This window comes from Pieris napi, chromosome 13 (genome assembly GCF_905475465.1).
Source record: "Pieris napi chromosome 13, ilPieNapi1.2, whole genome shotgun sequence".
NCBI lineage: Eukaryota > Metazoa > Arthropoda > Insecta > Lepidoptera > Pieridae > Pieris > Pieris napi.
The window spans coordinates 1,833,286-1,855,307 of NC_062246.1; the positions used below are offsets into that span (position 1 = coordinate 1,833,286).

General features: G+C 34.5%; 2 protein-coding genes across 2 annotated transcripts; one reads left to right on the forward strand and one right to left on the reverse strand.

Annotated features, from left to right (window-relative positions):
- The first annotated feature begins 4,127 nt into the window (after positions 1–4,127).
- On the forward strand, positions 4,128–18,997 carry LOC125055158 (probable chitinase 2). Its single transcript, XM_047657430.1, has 9 exons — positions 4,128–4,272; positions 10,987–11,151; positions 12,315–12,510; positions 13,110–13,206; positions 13,970–14,185; positions 14,934–15,128; positions 16,352–16,485; positions 17,179–17,354; positions 17,643–18,997. The coding sequence occupies exons 1-9, from the start codon at positions 4,197–4,199 to the stop codon at positions 17,912–17,914; spliced, it is 1,527 nt and encodes a 508-aa protein (XP_047513386.1). The 5' UTR covers positions 4,128–4,196; the 3' UTR covers positions 17,915–18,997.
- A 311-nt stretch (positions 18,998–19,308) lies between these two features.
- LOC125055540 (U-scoloptoxin(01)-Cw1a-like) lies at positions 19,309–21,583 on the reverse strand. The gene is made up of 4 exons (XM_047658003.1): positions 21,506–21,583; positions 20,980–21,143; positions 19,703–19,783; positions 19,309–19,380 (listed from the first exon to the last, which is right to left on the reverse strand). Exons 1-4 carry the CDS (start codon positions 21,534–21,536, stop codon positions 19,327–19,329), a joined length of 330 nt encoding a protein of 109 aa, XP_047513959.1. The 5' UTR covers positions 21,537–21,583; the 3' UTR covers positions 19,309–19,326.
- Positions 21,584–22,022: the final 439 nt, after the last annotated feature.

Genomic DNA, 22,022 nt, shown 5'->3' on the forward strand with positions numbered 1-22,022 from the left:
GTGTGAATTTTTATAATTAATCGATCTAAATGTACCACTTTCTTTGCAAATAAACGATTTATTTTATATAATGCTATTAAACAATTGTGATTCTTATAAGTCACATTTTACCTTAATTTTTTTAGATAACAAAAGGGTTTTATAATTGAAATTTGACATGAGTGGCACATATTTTTTTTAATTATTGTCTATTTGTTATATTATTGTCTAAATATAAAGACAATACCTTAATTTAGTGTATATTTATTAGCTTAAGATGTAAAAATTTAAATAGTATTAAATTTGTGACTATTTTTTAATTTATCAAAATGACTATTGCATTTAAAATTGATCTCTTGGTATTAAAATAAATATTATTCGTTAGTAAGTGTTTTATTAATGAGGTTTTTTATTTCCACTTCATTGCACGAATTATAGTAAATTAAAAAAAAATTGAATTATAAGGATCTTATCGCTTTCAAGCGATCTATTCCAGGTACTCTAAGGAAAAAGAAAATTGAATAAAGTGAGCGTAAGAATTGAAAAATTATATACAATTACTTAGACATACAAACAAAACTATTAACACATATGTAGACAATGAAAAAGGACACACAAATCACACTAATTTCAGTTACGAAAGGACGTGTACAGGTTATACTTGTATAGTAGAAGTAACTGTCGCCGCACACGGGCCACATGCCACAGCCACAAACGCCGCCACGAGAAGCTAGAAGCGGCTACAAAGGTAGCTGAAGCGCGCGACAGCTACTTGTGGCCGGTAGTCGACACTTGCGGTCGGTGGCTGCTACTTTTTTAACCCTTGCCTGCAGTATCATAATGGACTCTGACGAAGAAGGTTTAATTGCGCTACTTTTGATAAAAAGACGTCGTCGTAGAAGACGAAACCGTAGTTATTGGATACACAGAAAGACATTAAATATCCCCTCACCACAACAGGTCGGTAATCGACAACCATTGAACTATACATGATGAAGCATTTGGCCTCAGTGAAAATATGATGAGGCCATATTCTGGAAAATATTTGGAAAATTAAAAATAAAACTATCACTTTTTGAATCCCAAATCGCAGGACGGGATTGCATCTCTGATATAAATAATTCTATATCCATATTTATCTACCTATATGAAACACAGACTACGTGCGTGCGTTACCGTCGACTTCAGGTTAACTGAGGTAAGGGAGAGAGGGGCGCGGAATCGCGCGAGTGGCGTGTGGCGGCTTTTTGTGTCGGCGTTTAGTGGCCGGTGCGAGCCACAAGAAGCAAGCTGCGACGATTTGTAGCGTGTGGCCGCCACCGGCGCCACCGTGTGCGGCGAGTCCATATAAAATGTATGAAAACTACAGGAAATATGCCAGTGGCGGCGTTTTGTGGTTGTGGCCGGTGGCCCATGTGCGGGGACCCTTACTGTCGCCGCACACGGGCCACACGCCACAGCCACAAACGCCGCCACGAGAAGCTAGAAGCGGCTACAAAGGTAGCTGAAGCGCGCGACAGCCACTTGTGGCCGGTGGTCGACACTTGCGGTCGGTGGCTGCTACTTTTTTTAACCCTTGCCTGCAGTATCATAATGGACTCTGACGAAGAAGGTTTAATTGCGCTACTTTTGATAAAAAGACGTCGTCGTAGAAGTCGAAACCGTAGTTATTGGATACACAGAAAGACATTAAATATCCCCTCACCACGACAGGTCGGTAATCGACAACCATTGAACTATACATGATGAAGCATTTGACCTCAGTGAAAATATGATGAGGCCATATTCTGGAAAATATTTGGACTTAGACAAAAAAGTTTTCAATTATAGGTTAAGCCGTGCCAGACGTTGCATTGAGTGTACCTTCGGCGTACTAGCAAACAAATGGAAAATATTACATCGCCCATTAAACACTTCTGTTCATTTCTCAGAAGACATTGTGAAATCTTGTTGCATTTTGCACAACTTTATTCGCAAAAGGTGAAATCATCCCTTCCATTTTCGTCACACTTTGAAAATAGTGGGACTCGAAAATATACAAAATACAGGCTGGCCAGTATCACGAGCGTCTACTGCAAGAGATACGTTAAAAGATTATTTTATGAATGAAGGAGCAATACCGTGGCAAGAAAATAGAATATAAATATATGATTTTATATTATTTTATTAAACTTACCTTCAATGTTCTTTTCTTTGGCAGTTTTATTCGAAAAAATTCCCACAAACAATTCGCAGATTTCTACCCAGGCCTTCACCGTCGACTTCAGGTTAACTGAGGCAAGGGAGAGAGGGGCGCGGAATCGCGCGAGTGGCGTGTGGCGGCTTTTTGTGTCGGCGTTTAGTGGCCGGTGTGAGCCACAAGAAGCAAGCTTCGACGATTTGTAGCGTGTGGCCGCCACCGGCGCCACCGTGTGCGGCGAGTCCATATAAAATGTATGAAAATTACAGGAAATATGCCAGTGGCGGCGTTTTGTGGTTGTGGCCGGTGGCCCATGTGCGGGGACCCTAAGAGAAGGAGCTTACGGATAGCTAGGTGAATTCCATTACCTCACTGCGGAGACCCTTAAAGAAGAGTTATGTGATGAGATTACAAGGATACAGATTTTTGAAATTTAAAATTGTTCTTGAGGTAAGAAGTTTTTAGGATATAGGAGTATAAGAGTTGGAGAACGGCATCACGCTGCTGATGCGCAGGTGATGAACGAAAGGGTCGTATAGTCTTGGACCAAATATGAAACGTTTATGTCTCATTAAACTCTCATGTTGGGGAAAGAGGATATATTCTTCTTATCGACAATTTATTTTACTGCGCGCCTGTCACAAATTGCATAGCAAAATGTAAAATTCCTCTGTCATCCAAAACTGCTAAACATTGCATCTGGATTATTACAAAAGTCGGTTTAATGATTGTTATGTAGCACTGATCATAATAATGCTATATTTCTAATAGTACATATTTAGATTTGTAATGTTATTTTAATTTTTGGGATATTTTGTACTATTAATTTTTTGACCGTTTCTAATAAATTTCGTTTATTTCACCGATGTTTTCTTTCACTATATAAAGCCTACCCTCAATTTAATGACTGTAATAAGACATCACCTGTCCCGCAGTCTTTGTTAGATACTCTAATGAGGAGGTCATCATCCAGGTGTTCTAGAGGCTTTCAGCGTGCCGCATTGTTCTAACGTCCGTGATTTGGTGCCGTCTTCCATTCAAGGTAGTACAATAGAGTGGAAGTTCATAAGGAGTGGATGCGATTCTATTTTAGAAATCGTCCTTTTTTCTCTATATAATTAAAAATTAAAATCGATTTTTGTTTAGTTTTTAATTTTTTGATTAGTTTTTTTTTTTAAGACAATTCACACCAATTGACCCAGTCCCATGCTAAGCTGGTGAAGCTTGTGTTATGGGTACTAGGCAACGGATATACATACATAGATATATAAATACATATTTAAACACCCAAGACCTAAGCAGAACACCAAATGCTCATCACATCGATGTTCGTCTCAGCCGGGGATCGAACCCGGGACCCATGGATTCGCAGTCAGGAGTACTAACCACTAGACCAATGAGTCGTTATTAGTACCTGTTTGTTTTGTTTAGTAATTGTTTTGAATTAATATTTGTATGATCTCTACATGTATGTCATGTTTGCCTTTAAGTGCTTGTCATATTAAAAAATATATTTTGTGCTTGTTTTACCAATGTATCAGTGTGCCGAGCGTTGGCAAGCTTTTATCAATAAAAAAAAAAATATTTATGTAACTAAAACCACCAATATAAATGAACTATGAAAGTAAATAATAGCTTCACATACATGTATATATATCGTGGATTGAGCCCTTTTCCTAGTATCACATTGATTCATTCATGAATCACAAAACGAGCTCCATAATAACATTTTGTAAAACTATACGTCTGTGGAACTGGTAAAGTCACTTTCAACAACCATGCTTCACAAGGAAAAACACTATTATAAATCAATCTAAATTTAACTCTAACTCAAACACAATAAGGTCTAAAATATATCATATATTGTTCTTTGGTTTGCACTGTTAAACGAGTGATTGATTTTAAACGTTGTGTTAAAGGTATTAGGTTGAATTTTGAATAACGAGTGGAAAACGGTAACCGCAACGCGTGATGCCAAATAGCAGTCGGCGAGAATGTCAGAGCCGCGTCGACGTATAATTTAAATTGAATTTACAAAATGGTGGGAAATGTGTGGTTTTCTTTTTTTATTGTGACAATTATGGCAGCGGTGTTAGATGGCCAGACCTTGGGAGGTAAGTGAAAGGAGTTTTTATTCAATAGCTTACATGTATTACTTAGGTCTCAAAGAGAAAGTACCGTCCAGTCGTTGTTTGTGGATGACTGAAGGTCGGTTATAAGTTATAACTTGCCTTGCCAAAACCGTGTTTTGCAAGTTTTGTAACATAGCTTATGTCTTGTCCATACAAATATCATGTAACAACTACTTATTTTCACAACACAATTGGTAAAATTGAATAAGAAATATACCTAGATCGTTCGTGACTCGAAAATTGATTTTTAATTGACAAAAAATGAATAGAGTATCACACAAAGAAATTCTGCGGTCATACCATAACCAGAACTTATGATTAGCAACATTGTATTGATATTACTTTGAATTCTCGAATCGTAAATCTTTATTTGTTGTTTTAACCTAAGTAAAGCTTGAAAATGATATGCAAGTTTCTTGGACGGGCGTGTTCTTAAATGTTCATGAATTATTCTCTAAGGACTTTCAATCATCGAATAAATGATATTTCCTAAATAAATTAGCATGACATTATTTTTATCAAAGTCTTACAATTGTCCGAACTTACCTCAAGAAATCTGTTTTGGTTTTATCTATGTAACCAATACACATTATATGCATGCATTAGAGAATGCGTTTAACATATTTACATAATAATTCTTTGGAATGATACCTATCTAGGTAACTGTTATTTCCGCCTTTGAAAAGTCTAATAAATATATACTATAAATAACATTCTTGACTAATTGGAAAAAAACTAATAATATCACTTTATCGTACAAGAATGCATTTAATTACCATAATATAACGATAACGTATTAGATGTTTTGCGTGCATTGAAGCTTAGAGACTTATTGTTTTTACTTATATTTGGAAAAGTCATTTTAAATCTAATTACGTGGTTTTAAATTGGGATTTATTACAATACTGTCGCACTGATCACCACTGAGTAATCAAACGTCTTTCTGTAGATAAATAATTCAAATAAATACTTTAATCCAATGTATGTTTATTTACATGACATGACATTTCGTCAATCGTAATATTTGCATTTGAGACATTGATTTCCAACAAAACTGTGCAATACTAGTAATTATTATTTCTTTATTATAGTAACTTACCGCGCTTTGGATATAGTACACTAAACATAAATTTAAGGTTTGAATGGACACATAACATATATAGGATCACATAAGTAAACTCAAATTATAAAACAAATATTATTATTATTATTAGTGCAAAGAACTGTCAAACCATTTTTCTCATTGAACTTCGGCATTTCTTGCAATATCCAAGGCTAGCACCTTGAGTTGCGATAACTACTAAACTTTTTTAAATTGTGATATAAATATAATCCATACTAGTAGGGCAATCAAATAAGTGGGTGAATTTCCGGTTGGAGGTCTATCTAGTTCGCAAAAATCTTTTGAAATTTGATTTTACGTTTGTAGAAAAAACGACACAACGACACTAACAATAGAAAAAACTCAAATGTTGACTATACCTAACTTCAGGGTGTCGGTTTTTTGTGACGGTGTGTAAAAATTTACTCTCATAATTTTTCCCTAACGCGCCAAAAGTATTACTTCAAAAGCTAGGCTAAACTTATAACAGCAGGAAGTAAAGATTATCCATTAACCTTGCTAATTTATTTGGTAAAGTACAAAGTTTCCCACAGTAAAAATACATATTTGTTAGTTAAAATTGCCCTTACATTGTTTACAGTAAGTAAAGGCAGGTGATCAAAACAATAAATGAAAAAAGAAAACTACCTGACCTTTTAAATGATCTCATATGCACAGCGCCATAATTGATTGTTGGAAAAATGTTTAAGTTTAAAAATACTTACAGCGAATGCGAACAATATGCTTCAGTTCCTATACGGATATGAAATTTATTAAATCAAGTATTTAACATACACTAATGGTGTCTTCGTTATATTTTCATAGCAAATTAAATATTAATAAGATGGACATCCAGCCATTTCAAGGTGAACAAGACGATCAAAATTCTGGTCACGTGATGAGAACTTTTGTATTGTGACATACTTTAATTATAAAGAATCAAACTGCATTTAACATTTTCGGATATTTTAATACAAATTTATCAAAGAATTTTTAGAATTTGTATAATTTTATTTCCAATAAATATACGGTATTGACAATATGCTTTAAATTCTATATAGTAATGATAATAATTCAAATTGTTAAATGGAAAATTAAACTAAACTAGTTCCAAGCTTTATATTATATTATTCAAATTTTATAAAGACGGCTGTGACTTGGTGTTTCTTAGTGTTTGATACTATTATAGCCAGGCCTCCTACATATTACGATAACTATTTAACGCTATTGTTTATATGTGCTTAGAAATAAAGAACGTTATGTGCTGTTAATTTTTGTGTAAATTAAGCATTTTCGTTAAGAAATTGCTTTACTAACATAATTATTAATTATATAGCAAATTTATTTTAGCCTCGACTTTATGTTAAATTGAGATTCGAAACACGGTACACGAAATGGTCATTTATCAGTATAAACTGAACTTTAATTTATACATAAAGGTCACTTTGTACAAATTACATGAGCACTTAAACCACAGGCGCAAATTAAGGACAGTGTTCGTGTACGTCAAAAGTGTCGACTGTCCAAACAAATTTTATAGTACACGTATTCTATTTGGGCCTCCGTTTAGTAAATACGCACAAAATACTTCTAACACTTTCCAGACTTCTGTTTTTTGTTTGTTTGTTTACGCAAATGTATAATTACGATAGCTATTCGATTTACACATCTATACGTCCTACGGTAGTATAAACGAGTTCAACGCGCATGAGCCTGTACGCCTTAAATTAAGGAAAATATTAAATGAGTAAAATTTCGCTAGCACAAAGAGTTTTTTGTAAAATATAATGTAACTTAATGTACGATGTTTCGTGGGACATTAATAAAGTAGGAGATGAAGAAAGGAGGATGACTTAAATTTTAATGGCAAATATTTAGTTCAGCCAGTAGACACACGAAACTAGTATGTTTTTGTTAATGAAAAACAATTTTTTTTTATTATACTTTATAGATTATACATGTTTCTACTACACAAATAATCACTACAACGAGGAAATGCTACCAGCATTAAAGGTACACTGCCACAGGGACCAAACTATTTCAATTTGTTTTCTTTTTCTATTAATCCATTTTTTATTATTATTATTACTATGTACGGTATGAAATTTGTAAATACTGTATATTTCTATGTTGAAATAAATTAGCAAATTTTTATAGTATCATAAATGTTTATATGCTAATTATACGTTATCGAATTTACTATGTGTAAAATAATATTACTAAAAATATATTTCTAGAATATTTTTTGTGAAGGTAATTATTTAAAAATTATACGGTTTCTTGATTCAGACAATTGGATGACGCTTGTAACGGTTAAACAATTATGTCGTTTTGTTTTCACTGACTTTATAGAACGTGTCATAGCTTAGTGATTAAATTTTACCTTTTTATTTATAACTAGCGGCCTATCTCGGCTTTGTACGGTTGAAGTTGTTTAAATATTTTAAAAATAATATATATAATCTATTGGTGTAAAATTATAGATATCGGGCCAGTATTTTCTAAATATATTCGTTATGGCGCGTCTAAACGGGCCATGTTTTGCTGCAATTGATGGCTACACTGTTGGCAACTAATTGTCCGGCCATTAGAAAAATATTTTAATGCAGCTGATGGCCGAACAATCTATGGCTGGGCAATGTGTTGCAATATGTCTGCAATAGTATGGCCCATGATGCAGACTCCTAAACGGGCTACACAAACCGGCAACAATGGCTGACGAAATCACACTTGTCCCAGCAGCTTATATTGTTTTAAAAAAGAAAGAAGAAAAAAAAGAAGAGATTGTGGATTCGACCTTACTTAAATAGGCGTGAAACTGTAGACAATTTGAGTCTAGAAATAAGTCTTGATAATAAATTATTCAGCCTTCCCACCACGGAAGTTTAAAGTTCAGATATATAAAACGACAGAGTTTCGGAATTTAAAGGCTATATTATTATTATTATAAATTATTCAAGAACTAGAATGTTAAATGCAGTAATTTTTACGTAGTAATCTAAAGGTGGGAACTGACCAACGTTACGAGGTGTAATGTAACATGTAACATTACATTACATGTTACATTACACGTCGTAACGTTGGTCAGTTCCCACCTTAATGTACTGTTACACAGCGAGCATTCGTGCAGTCAGTACGTCGTGTTACGTTGTGTTTCCCCGCAACACGACGTACTGACTGCACGAATGCTCGCTGTGTAACATTACATTACATGTTACATTACACATCGTAACGTTGGTCAGTTCCCACCTTAACGTCAAATACAGCTGATCGCAAAACACAGAATATAGCGACAGGCACACTTCACTCATAGCAAACGTCATGTCGCGTAGAAAAGGATACACTGTGCCATAACAAAGAGAGTGACTGAAACAACAATAGAACTGTCTGTGCAATATTGCAGTTGAATTCGATAGCCTAGCGATCGTTCGGCCATCCATCGGGGCAATATCGGCCATATGTGGCTATACAAAACATGTTTGGCTATATGGCTGGGACATTACTGCAATATTAAATAGTGTGGCTGCTATTGTTTGCAATGTTGCCGGCCACAGTGTTGCAGCCATCAATTGCAGCAAAACATGGCCTGTTTTGACGCGCAATTACAATATTTAATGGTATGTTTATTAGTAATCATAATATACAGTATTTACTATTTTCTTAACCTTTATTTTTTATTTATTTTAAGCCTTAGCTTATTTCCTAATACAAAAATATCTAATTATCTCATGTGTTAGTGAATAACTTTTACAGTTAGTAAGTATATTTTCTTAACCTTATGTTATAATAAAAATAATTGTAAATTTAATAAAAGAAAATTACAACGAATTTGAAAAAGTTTATTCCCTGTGACAGTGTAGTGTAATGATGGTTGCATTTCCTCGCTGTATTGCAATACTTGTTCGTGTCTAAATTCTCACCTATTGAACTAAAATCTGATATAATCGTAAATAGATCTGATAGTACAAATCTGCGTTACCACCTAGAGTACCATCGGCAAGATATCAAACGTTAAAATTAGATTTTAAGTTTTATATGCAAGAATTTATTGCGAGAATAAAACAACTGGCCCAACCCGTCTTGTTGACAACCAGCATCTGAAGAGAGTTCTTGCATGTTAATTTTGATGGCTCTGTAAAAGATAGTTATATATTTCTGGAATGTTTTCAGAAGCCTTTATCAACAAAGTGTCCCTTATTGAATTAAATGCATTTTTGACGTCCACATTCAACAATTATTACGAAGAAACCAATATCATTACAAATCATATATTACATATAGACCAGTCATTATAGACATTCGAAATCGAAAATTTGATAATAATTCCAAAAGTTTTCAAACTTCGGTCAAGTGAATGGTACATTGGGACGACAATAAATCTCATTTTGCAACCTTGTCTGCAGTCCGGAACATTGTTAAAATTGCAATTAAATTAATTTTTGCTGTATGGTCGTGAAAAAAATTCCAAAAGTTCTGCAAACTTGGGGAAGTTTTCGATATAATATTTCATATCACGTATAAAATTTGCAACCAACCTAAGTGTACGGAACATTTTTTGTTATTTATTTTATTTTCGATATATCTGTCAAATTTGCAGAACTTTTGGAACGTTTTCCTTCAGTTTAATAAAGAAAAACATTAATTTTTAATAACAAAAAATGTTCCGTACACTTAGGTTGGTTGCAAATTTTATACGTGATATGAAATATTATATCGATAACTTCCCCAAGTTTGCAGAACTTTTGGAATTTTTTTCACGACCAAAACTTATTTTTAACAATATTCCGGACCGCAGAGCAGGTTGCAAAATTTTATAGTTTGTTATAATACCACTCCCGACCTTACATCAAAATTTGAAAACTTTTGGAATTATAATGAATTAATTGTCTTGACTGACTGGACTAATAGCACAATGCTTAAAATGACAGAAATAACGGACCGTGACATTTTTCGCCGAGACAATATACTTTCACGTATAAAATATATATACAGACAATATCGTGCAGGCATCGTCCATATCATGTTTGTCATGTATGTTGTCCATATCATGTGATATGCAGTTGATTGACAAACAAATTACGGACCTTGTAAACATCGTGAGAAGCTGGAATCTGGCCAGGCCTTAGACCTAAAATTGATGGCGTGTGTCATATACAGAAGGACTTATTAGAAGAGAAAATGACGGCCTGGGTAGACGGTGGTTATTTTGGTTCACTATTTTGAAGTGAAACTTCTTTAGGCGCATGACGATGAAATGCAATATTAGCGTCACGAAGATGTACAGCGTTTTTGTCGAAGAAGAGGGAGAGAGCGATTGAGAGAGAGTGAGAAAGGGCGAACGTAGCATAAAGCCACACGTTACAGAATAGAACTTTTGATAGCAATTCTGTCGCAGTAAACGCAGATTTTTTATTTATTTATATTATCATTTACGTTTACAGTGTGTAAACAGTGTGAATATAGATATAAAAATACATGGAGTGATCATATACTGGTACATGATCATCTATTGGGGCTTTTAACTTAGTAATAATTAATTTACAAAGAAGTTTAACTTCTTACTTTGTACTCACGCACTTTTTTTTTCTTTCCAGGACCTATGCATGGCAAAGTAGTGGTGTGTTACGTAGCCAGTTGGGCAGCATACAGAACTGGTGCAGGCAAGTTCGAGCAGAGCGACCTGGAGCCTTCTCTCTGCACTCACCTAGTATATTCATTCGCTGGTCTGGACGAACATGGCCATAGCATTAAGAGCTTGGGTAAGTGAATTGACGTTAGTTTTATAAAACTTATCCAGTTTTGCAGTTGCAAGAACGTCAGTAAAAGTTACATTGAACATGATATATTTGAAAATACACGTTGCCTAAGAGATGCGATACGCACCAATAACATTTATGTTTAAGTATGTAAGAGACTATATATTTATTATAAATGTTATTTTTTATAACATAAGTACATAGTAGTTATGTAATGTTAAAGAAATTTGAAATATTCCGTAAATGTTAAGACTTATTTCGCTTAAACAAAAGAATAAAACACTTTATTATTAGTGTAGGGGACATTAGAATTCACTGCGCAAAAAGCAGTGTAATCTTATACAGTCGAATAATTTGTTTACTTGGTGAAACAGACTTATCTTGCCAAATTATTGTGAGTGTTCATTTACAGACGTTATAGACGACTATGATATATAATATAAAAAAGTCAAAACATTTACTTTCAATTAGGCCTATTAAAAAGGCACTTTTGAAAACAAAATTACAACATAAAAGTATTAAAAAACAACTCTCGCTGCCTCTTCCAAAAGGTAGTTTCATATGGAGAAGAATGGGCAAGAAACTCTATACTTACTCTTTTAAAAATTATCAATAACTATTTTAATCATTTAATTTTAATTCGACTGTACTAGTCTATTAAATATATATCATAAAGTACAAATTATTGTAAGTTGAGTTTTAGTATCGGACGTCAAGGCAGAATCCAAAATACCATCCGTATCACCTCGACGTCCGTCGCTCCACAACTGAGCGTTTCTTAAGGCAGTTTTTGCCGCGCACCACCACTATGTATTACATATAACCAGCTGCCCACTGAAGTATTTCCGAACCAATTTGACTTTGGGTCCTTCAAGAAAAGAGCGTACCAATTCTTGAAAGGCCGCAACGCACTTGCGAGCCTTCTGGCATTGTGAGTATCCATGGGCGGTCCATCACTTAACATCAGGTTAAAAAAAAGAACTTAATTTAAAGTATTATGTCCACAAGCAATTGAGTTAACGCAAAGACACCTCGCACAGCTATTAATATAAGTATTCTACATGTCATAGCATTGTCTATGGAAAAGGTATATCAGATATAATCTGCATATACCTTTAAGATTTATCTTAATCAACCTCTTTATAAATCCAAGATTATATTTTCAGACCCTTGGCAAGATCTTGAAAAGGACTACGGCAAAGCGGGTTACAAACGAATGGTGGCGTTGAAAGAGAGGTACCCGCATCTTAAAGTGACGTTAGCTATTGGAGGATGGAACGAAGGTTCTCTGAAGTATTCAATAATGGCGGCTAGCCCAGAAACGAGGGCAAAGTTTGTGCAGAGCGTCTTGCTTTTCTTGGAGTAAGTTTTGTCGCGTATAGGTATAGTTTTAAGATTTAAGTTGGGCTTGGTAAATCGTACCGGAGACACCAGAGCTGGTGCTCTCCTCGCGCAACAGGTTTCGCATTCCTACCATTGAAGGCCACAGGGACCAGACTTTTTAAATTTATTTTAGTTTTCTATTTATCCATTTTGAATAATGACTTTTATATATTCTAGAATGATTCTTTCTACTAGAATATAATCTTATTTGATCTGAAAGTGGAGATGTCTACACGATCTCTATGTCGAGCGATTTCTTTTCACCGTATATTGATTATTTATAATAATAATAATAATATAGCCTTTAAATTCCGAAACTCTGTCGTTTTATATATCTGAACTTCAATATATTTTCACTCCAGTATATCTCGAAGTTTGGTGTGTCTCTTGGCAAAGGCCTCCTCTAACTTTTAAAGTCCTAGTATTGAGCGATGCTATATATATATATTATGTTTTTTTGTTAGAGGGTGGTGGACTGATCTTCCCGCGGCGACCAACCGTGGTGGGAAGGCTTCTTGATTAGGTTGTTTTAGAATGTGTTTTTTCCATATTGATTATTTAAACTATTTTAATTTCAGTACATACAAATTTGACGGACTAGACTTGGACTGGGAGTACCCGACGAGGCGTGACGGTAGACCTGAAGACAAAGCAAACTATGTGTTATTAGTCAAGGTAATTGTTATTCTTATATAAAAATAAAATACAATATTTAATGTGATAGGCACAAAATAACAATCCCCAAGAGATAGAAAAGTTAAACTAAAAAATAATAGTATAAAAACTAAAGGCAAATTAATTTCAAAATGTAAGAGGAGCAACTACGAGTATGTATATCCAGACTTAGAGCGTTTATGCTATGTTCAATCTGGATATCTGGGGTATCTAGGGGGTACATGAAATTTAAACTTAGTCAAAAGGTTGATGTATGTTTCCTGGGTCATCGGGGTGCTTTAAATAATAGAGGATTTTAATTTAACTCTATACAATGCAATGAAACCGTTGAAGACAGTGCCTACGTCTGGCTATACTCTCGGGCCGTAACTCTGACGAATTAGGAAATCGGCACGCTTATGAAACTAAGAAAGCCTGAGTGAGCAAAACGTACAGCCTTGACACGTGCAGTTGGAGAAATCTAATTCTTAAATATCTTAAATGCAAACGATATGAATAATTTTCTACGATTCTCCAATGACAACATCTTAAAGTGTGCTTCGTTTCGTATATTGGCATCTCTTTTTTCGAAGAGCATTTAGGGATATAATCTACCACGTGGTAAATGCTTGAAAAATGGGTCGTATTCGTATAGAAAAATGCTAAAAACTTTTAAAAAAATCTTTTGAATATATAACTATAACTTGGAGTAGTTCTTAATTTCTTAATGAATATTGCTACTAAATGTGCGACAATGTGTTTACCATATCATAAAAATTTTCAGGAACTTAAAGAAGCCTTCGAGTCTAGAGGTTACATACTGACGGCTGCGCTCGGAGCTGGCAAAGAGACCATGGAATCAGCATATGACCTCGCCAAGTTGAGTCGGTATCTGGACTTCTTGCATATGATGTGTTACGATTACCACGGCACCTGGGACGGTGTTGTTGGGGCCAATGCCCCGTTACGAGGGACCAACGATCAGGACGTGTTAAGCGTGGTAAGAAATGGATATACAGAGACGACTTGTGTTAGCCTGATTTCAGGTCAGATATAATTTTGTATGTATCTTGTCTAGTAGTGTCAGTCTAGCTTTTTATTTATTTACTAGCTGACCGGGCAAACGTCGTTTTGCCATGTATATCATTTATAATAAAAAAATAGGGGTTGATCGTAGAGGGGTGAAAGTTAAGGGTGTTATGTATTTTTTAATGCTGTATCATAACAAAATAAAAACAGGAAAAAATATCTAAAAATAAAAATATTTAGGAGTGGACTACTCTTAACATTGGGGATGAAAAATAGATGTTGTCTGATTCTCAGACATACCCAATATGCACACAAAATTTCATGAGAATCGGTCGAGCCGTTTCGAAGGAAACACCGCGACACGAGAATTTTATATATTAGATTTATTAACACTTCGTTGCATTAACATAATTAAATGAACTGGCGGCTTTATCGCATTCGAGCGATGTCTTCCAGGCAACCGCTGTTAAATTTTTTTTTAATAAATTAGAAACGGTAAGCAAGTAGTGCAAAAATACATAATACATATTAATACAAAACTAAAGACGAACAAAAAAAAACTAAACTAAAAAAGAATACATGATAAATAAAAAGTGCACATAAATCACAATAATTTTAGATCAGTCTCACGTTAGTTAGTAGTTAGTACGAAAGTTAGGGATACGATGTGGACAGGTAATGTTTGTACAGTAGACATTTTTATAAAATTATTTTTTCAGGAATTCACCATCAAATACATGTTAGCTCATGGCGTCAGTCCTTACAAGATGGTACTAGGTCTTCCCATGTACGGTCGTAACTTCATTCTGGAGAATCCTGGCGTTAAGAAAATTCTGTTCGGAGTCACAACAGTCAAGAGTATGGGATTCCCCGGACCATTAACTAAGGAAGCTGGGTTTATGGGTTATAATGAGGTAAATATATGTACAGTCTATTTATTTATGTAAGCAACAGAATATATAGAAAAATAAAAGAAACTAAATAAAATGTAATAGTGAAAAGTCAAAATCATTTATTCATATAGATAACACAATGTACACTTGCAAACGTAAAATAAATATAATATATTAAAAACTAATTTTACATTTACTGCCAGTTCTCAAATCAAGGGCGTAGAACGGAAGAGCAGAACTGGCAATATACTCTCCGCCACTATTTTTAATCGCCAAGTTATTTGTTTTATACAATGTTTGTAAGGAGCTGCAACCATTACAACATGTTCCACATGACATCTTAAGTAATTGATAATAATAAAATAAATTAAAAACAAAGATTTGTCCTCTATAAGCACGGTGAAAATCTATTCTAGTGAAATATAATATAAATATACGTCTGTGTGTGCGTGTGTCATAAATTCAAATCACAAAGCTACGAAAGTATGCCAGATTACTAAAGGTGTTATCAGACGGTTCACTCGAATGATTGTTCACTCGAGTGAATGCTTCATTTTTTTTCATTCTATGTTCACACGGCTTAGACGAAATGATACAGAAATGAACATTCATTGTTCTTTCTTTTAAATATGTCATCGAATGAAGTCGTACGTCTTGGAATTAGTTTAATTTGTGATCATTTAATCAAAGAGTTGACAAAAAAGAAGCAAAGAAAACGTCGACGGTGGTGGGTGCGACCATGGATTGAAAGAAGAAATTTATTAAAAAAAAAAAGTAATGTATATTGATCGTTCCACTTGAACACCATTTTGCCGCATGAAAACAATATAATAACACACAGAAAAAAAAGTTATAACTTCGTCGACAACGTGATGTCCGTCGGCTACAGGACTCGAAACAAAATGGCCGAATCCGAATGAACGTCCTCTCAGTGTTCAGACCGTTCATTTCTCGTTCATTCGGAGTGGGAATGAAAGATAACGGATGCCAATATCCAACACTGTTGGATCGGTTCACTAATGAATTCATTCGGCACTCGTGTTTCATTTTTTGTTCAGACATTTCATTTCGAGTGAAATGTACCGAATGAAAGGTGAAAATTAACAACTTAAATCTAAGCCTGAATATTGACACAAAATTAGTTCTGGCCAATATTTAAAAATATTACTTAAAACAAAACTCCTAGAAGTCTTGTCAACTAATGTGGGCAACCGTCGATGTTATTTTCTGTTTTGATGTTATAGATTTGTACCGAAGTAACAAATAAGTCAGCGACATGGACCCAACACTGGCACGAACAGACCGCAACTCCGTACTTGCGGGACGGTGCACGAGTTATATCATACGATAATGCAAGATCCATTGCTATTAAAGTAAAGTAAGTATAATAATATCAGAAAAGAATGGAAACAGCTGGAAGAGGCCTATGTGTAAAAGGACACGCTGACTACCTAAAACGGGTCAAGTGACGTATTAGATTAAGTTTTATTTATGTATTAGAATTAAGCGTTTTTTTTAACTTAAATAATTGTTATTATATTGTACTGGGTGTCAGCAATAAAGGCTTGATAATAATAATAAAAAGTATAATTTAAAAGTTGGCCTGGTGACTTGAGCTTGCTACTCTCATCCCTGCCCTGCGATTCTGTAACTCACTTTTCGAACTCACACAGCCGCTGTGTGAGTTCGAAAAGTGAGTTACAGAATTGCAGGGCTGATATCGATCGCCGGCTGTGTACCAATGGACTTTCTTTCTATGTACGCATTTACCATTCGCTCAAACGGTGTAGCAAAATATTGTGAGGAAACCGGCTTGCCTTAGACCCAAAAAGTGGACGTGTGTCAGGCACAGGAATCACTTGCGTATTAGATTGACATGAAAAAGATACAGAAATCTGAAGCCTAGAGCTAAAAAATGTCGTAGCGCTACAGATAAATTTATTATTTACTGAGCCTTTTCCTTAATAATCTTCGTTATCTTCATAATTGTTGCTTAATAACTACGATAATATTAATCAAAGGCAATTAATTTCTTTTTAAATCTAGACTACAATTACTATGGTTTTTCTAGATTGGCCATAGACTACGGTCTCGGTGGTCTCATGGTGTGGAGTATTGACACAGACGACTTCCGCGGCGCGTGTGAGAGCGAGAAGGATGCATACATAGACTTTGTGGATAGATATAATAAGATTGTAGACGAGCCAATACTGCAAGAAGCTATGAAGACACTAAACCTACCTGATGGTAAGAAAATATATATGGAATTCGTACTTTCATTTTATGAATTAAATTTATGGAAGGTATATAATAACTAAACGGCTAACTTTACTATGTTAGTGCACATATGTTATTGTAATTTACTGTACAGCTTGATGTTATATTTTTAATAATTAACAAGAGCAACCAAGGTTGATAAGCGTTATCAAAAGAATTTGTTTGACAGGTGAAAGTTTAAACAGTCCTTTTAATAATAACGAGTAATAATAATTCATCTAAGCAACAATTAGTCTTAAAGGTATATATTTTTTCCAGCGAACCGGATAGAGAACTTAAGCAGACGCACAGCCTATGTTGTTTCAAATGGACGCTTACACCTTCGACTTCCAGAAGGAAACTACTCCAACTACAGTCTAATGAGAACTATCGACGAAGCCACTCTATTAGCACTAGAAGAGAAGAGAATCCTAGATGAGATAGAGTTGGTGAACAAGAAGAATGAAATTGGTTATGAGCCCGATTCAGCTGTTGTCCTATCTAGTAGTTATTTATCTATGGTTCTATGTTTTACCTTACTTTTCTATTGAGATTTGAATTAAGAATTTAAAAATATAAATTGAACTCATGAACTTTTTGAATCTGTGGCTTTATCCAAGCGTTTGGCAGTCATGAGGAAATGATAAATAGACAATAAATGGATAGACTAGACCGAATCGAAATATGTATTAATAATATTTATTCTGAATTTAAAATTATACATTTTTAGTCACGAGTTCTCGTCTCGTTCTATGTGTGCGGAATAAACTGTCCAGCCCGGTAAGCTATGATCAATTTGTTGAGAAGTTTCTATATTGTGTCTGCTACATCCACTAATACAAACTATTAGGTACTCAGAAACATAATATAGGCTAAACTAAAATTATATTCCCCATAACCGTATGAAATATCTATCACTTGAAAGTTGACACGTTAGCAACCATTTGAGAAACTGTAAACAGCGCCATCTATTGGAATATGTGAAACATTTCCGTCTCAAGCTTCAACTTAGAATGGATAATAGGGAAAAAAAGGTATTTGTTGAGAACCATGTAAGCTACAAATGTTTACTGGATTGAACTAGTATTATTTCTATGTAAAACATTTTTCATAGTCTTCTAATATTGTTACTATTAATGTTAAATACATTGTGTATTTGTAAAAAATTTGTTGGTATGTAGGCATCTATATAAAATCACATGTTATATCGCTATACTAATTCATTCATAAATTAGCTCTTCGCCGGTCATATGTTAACGAAATTGGAAGTTACTTCAATGTAGTTCACGATGAAATCTACAATTCTATTTTTCAATTATTATATAAATACTAGCCACGCACCGTCGTTTTAGCCGCGTTAATAATGTGAATATTGCTTTTCTTGTTATATATACTATTCACGATATTTGAACTCGTTTTTGAACACGTTCAATGAAATAAACAAAATGGCGGCTTTATAATAAGGATACATTTCATTGTTCCATAACATTCGGTTTCAAAAACATATTTTTCTTTCTTCTGGTTAAGTAATCACTGCCATTTTAATACTCATGATAATATACTCTGTTATGAATTTATTTCTATGTAAATAGTAGTAATTCTATATTTTCTTTAATAAAATAATGTACTTTGAACAGTTTTTTATTTAACTGTCCATTTTTTCTTAGATACATGGTATTAGAGGCAAGGAACTTACGGAATAATGTGTCGTTTTGTCAAAAACAGAGCAGCGTTGGTAGCAGCTAAGCGAGCGTAGAGCGTGTGACAATTGTGTTTAGTTTATTTTTGTTAATATACATATAATTAAAAGACATTGTTACCGTTTTGTATTTAATTATATTAATTAAAAATATATAAACTAACCAACGATTTGGCAAACGTTTACCAACGATTACGAGTATTTTAAGTACACATCGAACCGCTTACATTACATACAAATAAATACATTTTAATTTAATAATAACTACAGGTCTTCGTAAGGTGATCCACAACGTACATTGTAGAAATGATCGCACACCTGAAAAATATTTTTATAATAAGTAAGATATAGAATATCTGAATTATAACGACGTATACATTCACACGTCTGCTTTACAGATTAGCATTCTGTCTCTACAATAAATAATAAACAAAAGACAGTGCAACAACATTCACAACTCAGCCAATTGGGATACTAAAACTTTGCATTTTGTCTTTAAAGACGAATGTGCGATTTTATGGATTCGAGGTAGCAGGAGGTAGCACTAACTACGTTTATTACGCATTTAACCAATTATTTAATTCCATTCCCTATTACCAAAAACATTTGCCCCGGTGACGGGCACTGTACAAATAAATACCTGAAACTGTTCGTTGAAAAGAGTCCCATTCGTACAAAGGTCAGTATTGACCAGACGATGACGCCAGCAGAAATGGTAAGCCTGTAATAAATAGCTCACTATAATTCCTTATTCGGGGGCCTCATAGCCTAGCGGTCTTATTAAGTGGCAGCTAGGTGAGGGGTACTGGGTTCGATTCCCGGTTCGAGGGCAAGTTTTAATTTAATTTAAATTTGTTCTCGGCCTTTGGGAGGGTTGTGCGGTACCGGGCGAGTGCTTAAACCGTACATAGAGGACACTGTCGAATTTCTAAAAAAGACAAGCACGAATTGTAAAAATCCTATACTTGACGCTGGCTAATGCACATGTCGTGCCAGAGCCATAAATAAAAAAAAATCCTTATTCAGCTAAAATAAACACAAAAATATTTACGCTGTGTGCGGGTTGCGTAATTTATCTTTATATGTAAGCTCCTCCGACGATTGTTCTTGACAAACAAGGATATCTTAGATCCCAAAAGAGATCTAAAACATGGATTTATCGTTATGACAACAATTTTCCTTTAATGTACGAGAATTGCAAAAATATCAAATACAGCACTAGACTGCGCCTGCCGTGGCAAATTATTGTCACAGTAATGTCATGTCATATATCCAGAAGATAAACCACTCCTTATATGAAAATTGTATTCGTTTGTAAACAACTCCCAAGCGAAATTAGATAATTATTACTGAATAAATTCAAAACTTTCGTTAAACGTAAATTAATAAAGCTTTTCTATATTTGACGAATATTTAAATGATCCTAATCCTTGGGATTGATTTGCTCCAGTTCAAACCATTTGTATGACTCAAAACTTGGCGATTAAAGACAGTGGCGGAGAGTTTATTGCCATATCTTTTTGCCCGCTCCACGCCCTTGACTTGTGAACTGGTAGTAAATGAAAATTTTGAATCAATTTAACATCTTTTCAGTTGACGTTTAAAAGTATACTTGTTTACCTATATGAATAAAGTTATTTTGAGTTTATTTTGAGTATATATAAAGGGGTTTAATAAGTGTGAACATGGAGAGATCACCGCTCTCTTTTTTCTCCCTTTAAATCATAGCCAATGTCTCTAATATCACCGGAGTATCGTGAGAGGTGAGAAAATACAAGATAAGTGTATGTATTTGAGGTAAGGTGTCCAAACTAATCTAACAAAGGACTATTTTTAGAAAAAAATCAATTTATTCAGCTTCAATTTCAATCAAAGACAATCTGTGAATATTCCGTAACCAATGAGAATTATAAATACCTGACATCCAGCTTGCACGTCAGCATAGTAGCCTCTTGGGCGTCCAGCACAGCTGAATTCCGTGTGAGGAGGCCGGTCAAACACTGGGTATAATGGGGGTGAGTGGGGCAAGTGTAGCACGTGGTAGTAATCGTACGGAACTTGGGGTAGGGCGGCTGTTACCCCTGTAAGTAGATGTTAAGCAAAAAATTATATAATAAATGAGAGATTTTCGAACCAAGAGTCTTTTTGTAAGTTTTAACCTCTTAAGACTATTGAGAGGACTACATTTTCATTGTTTGATTTCATAATTTCTTCACAAAGTGATTAAAAAGCGATAAAAGCGATTCTATCAGGATAATCATATTATCAATGATTGAAAACAAATTCATAATACATTTATGGAACTACCAAGACCGCCAAGCATTTTAGAGAGATAAAAAATATCTTCTTTATTTTTTCTACTCTTATTATATTCATAAGAATAATGAATATTATGTTACGGAAACTTAAAAATATATATGCACATCACAAAATTTTCACTCACCAAGAAAAAATATTGCAATAGCTTTTAACATTTTTTAACACTAAGTACGAGGCGCGCACGCGTTGTAATCTAATAAATGACTTGTAAGTATTGCTTTTAATTTAGAAGGTGATAGTACAGATATGGGAGGATGGATGGTGTTATGCGATGTATATAAAATAATTTTAGTAATCTACTGGTGCTACAACCCTAATTGGGTTTTTGCCCTCAGATTGCTTTTTTTATAATGTACCTCTATTCTATAGTGTCTATAGTGGTACCTCCGCCCATAGACACTCTCAATGCCAGAGGGTGCCGTGCGTTGCCGGCTTTTTAAGAATTGGTACACTCTTTACTTGAAGGACCCTAAGTCGAATTGGTTCGGAAAAACTTCAGTGGGTGGAATTTCGTATTCTGCCTCGACGTCCGATGATGAAACTCAGCTGCATGTATCCGAACAACTCACTCAACACTCTCCATGGTAAATGCGGTGAGAAGATGCTGAGTGACCCCACATCTCTACGCAACGCCAAGGGAT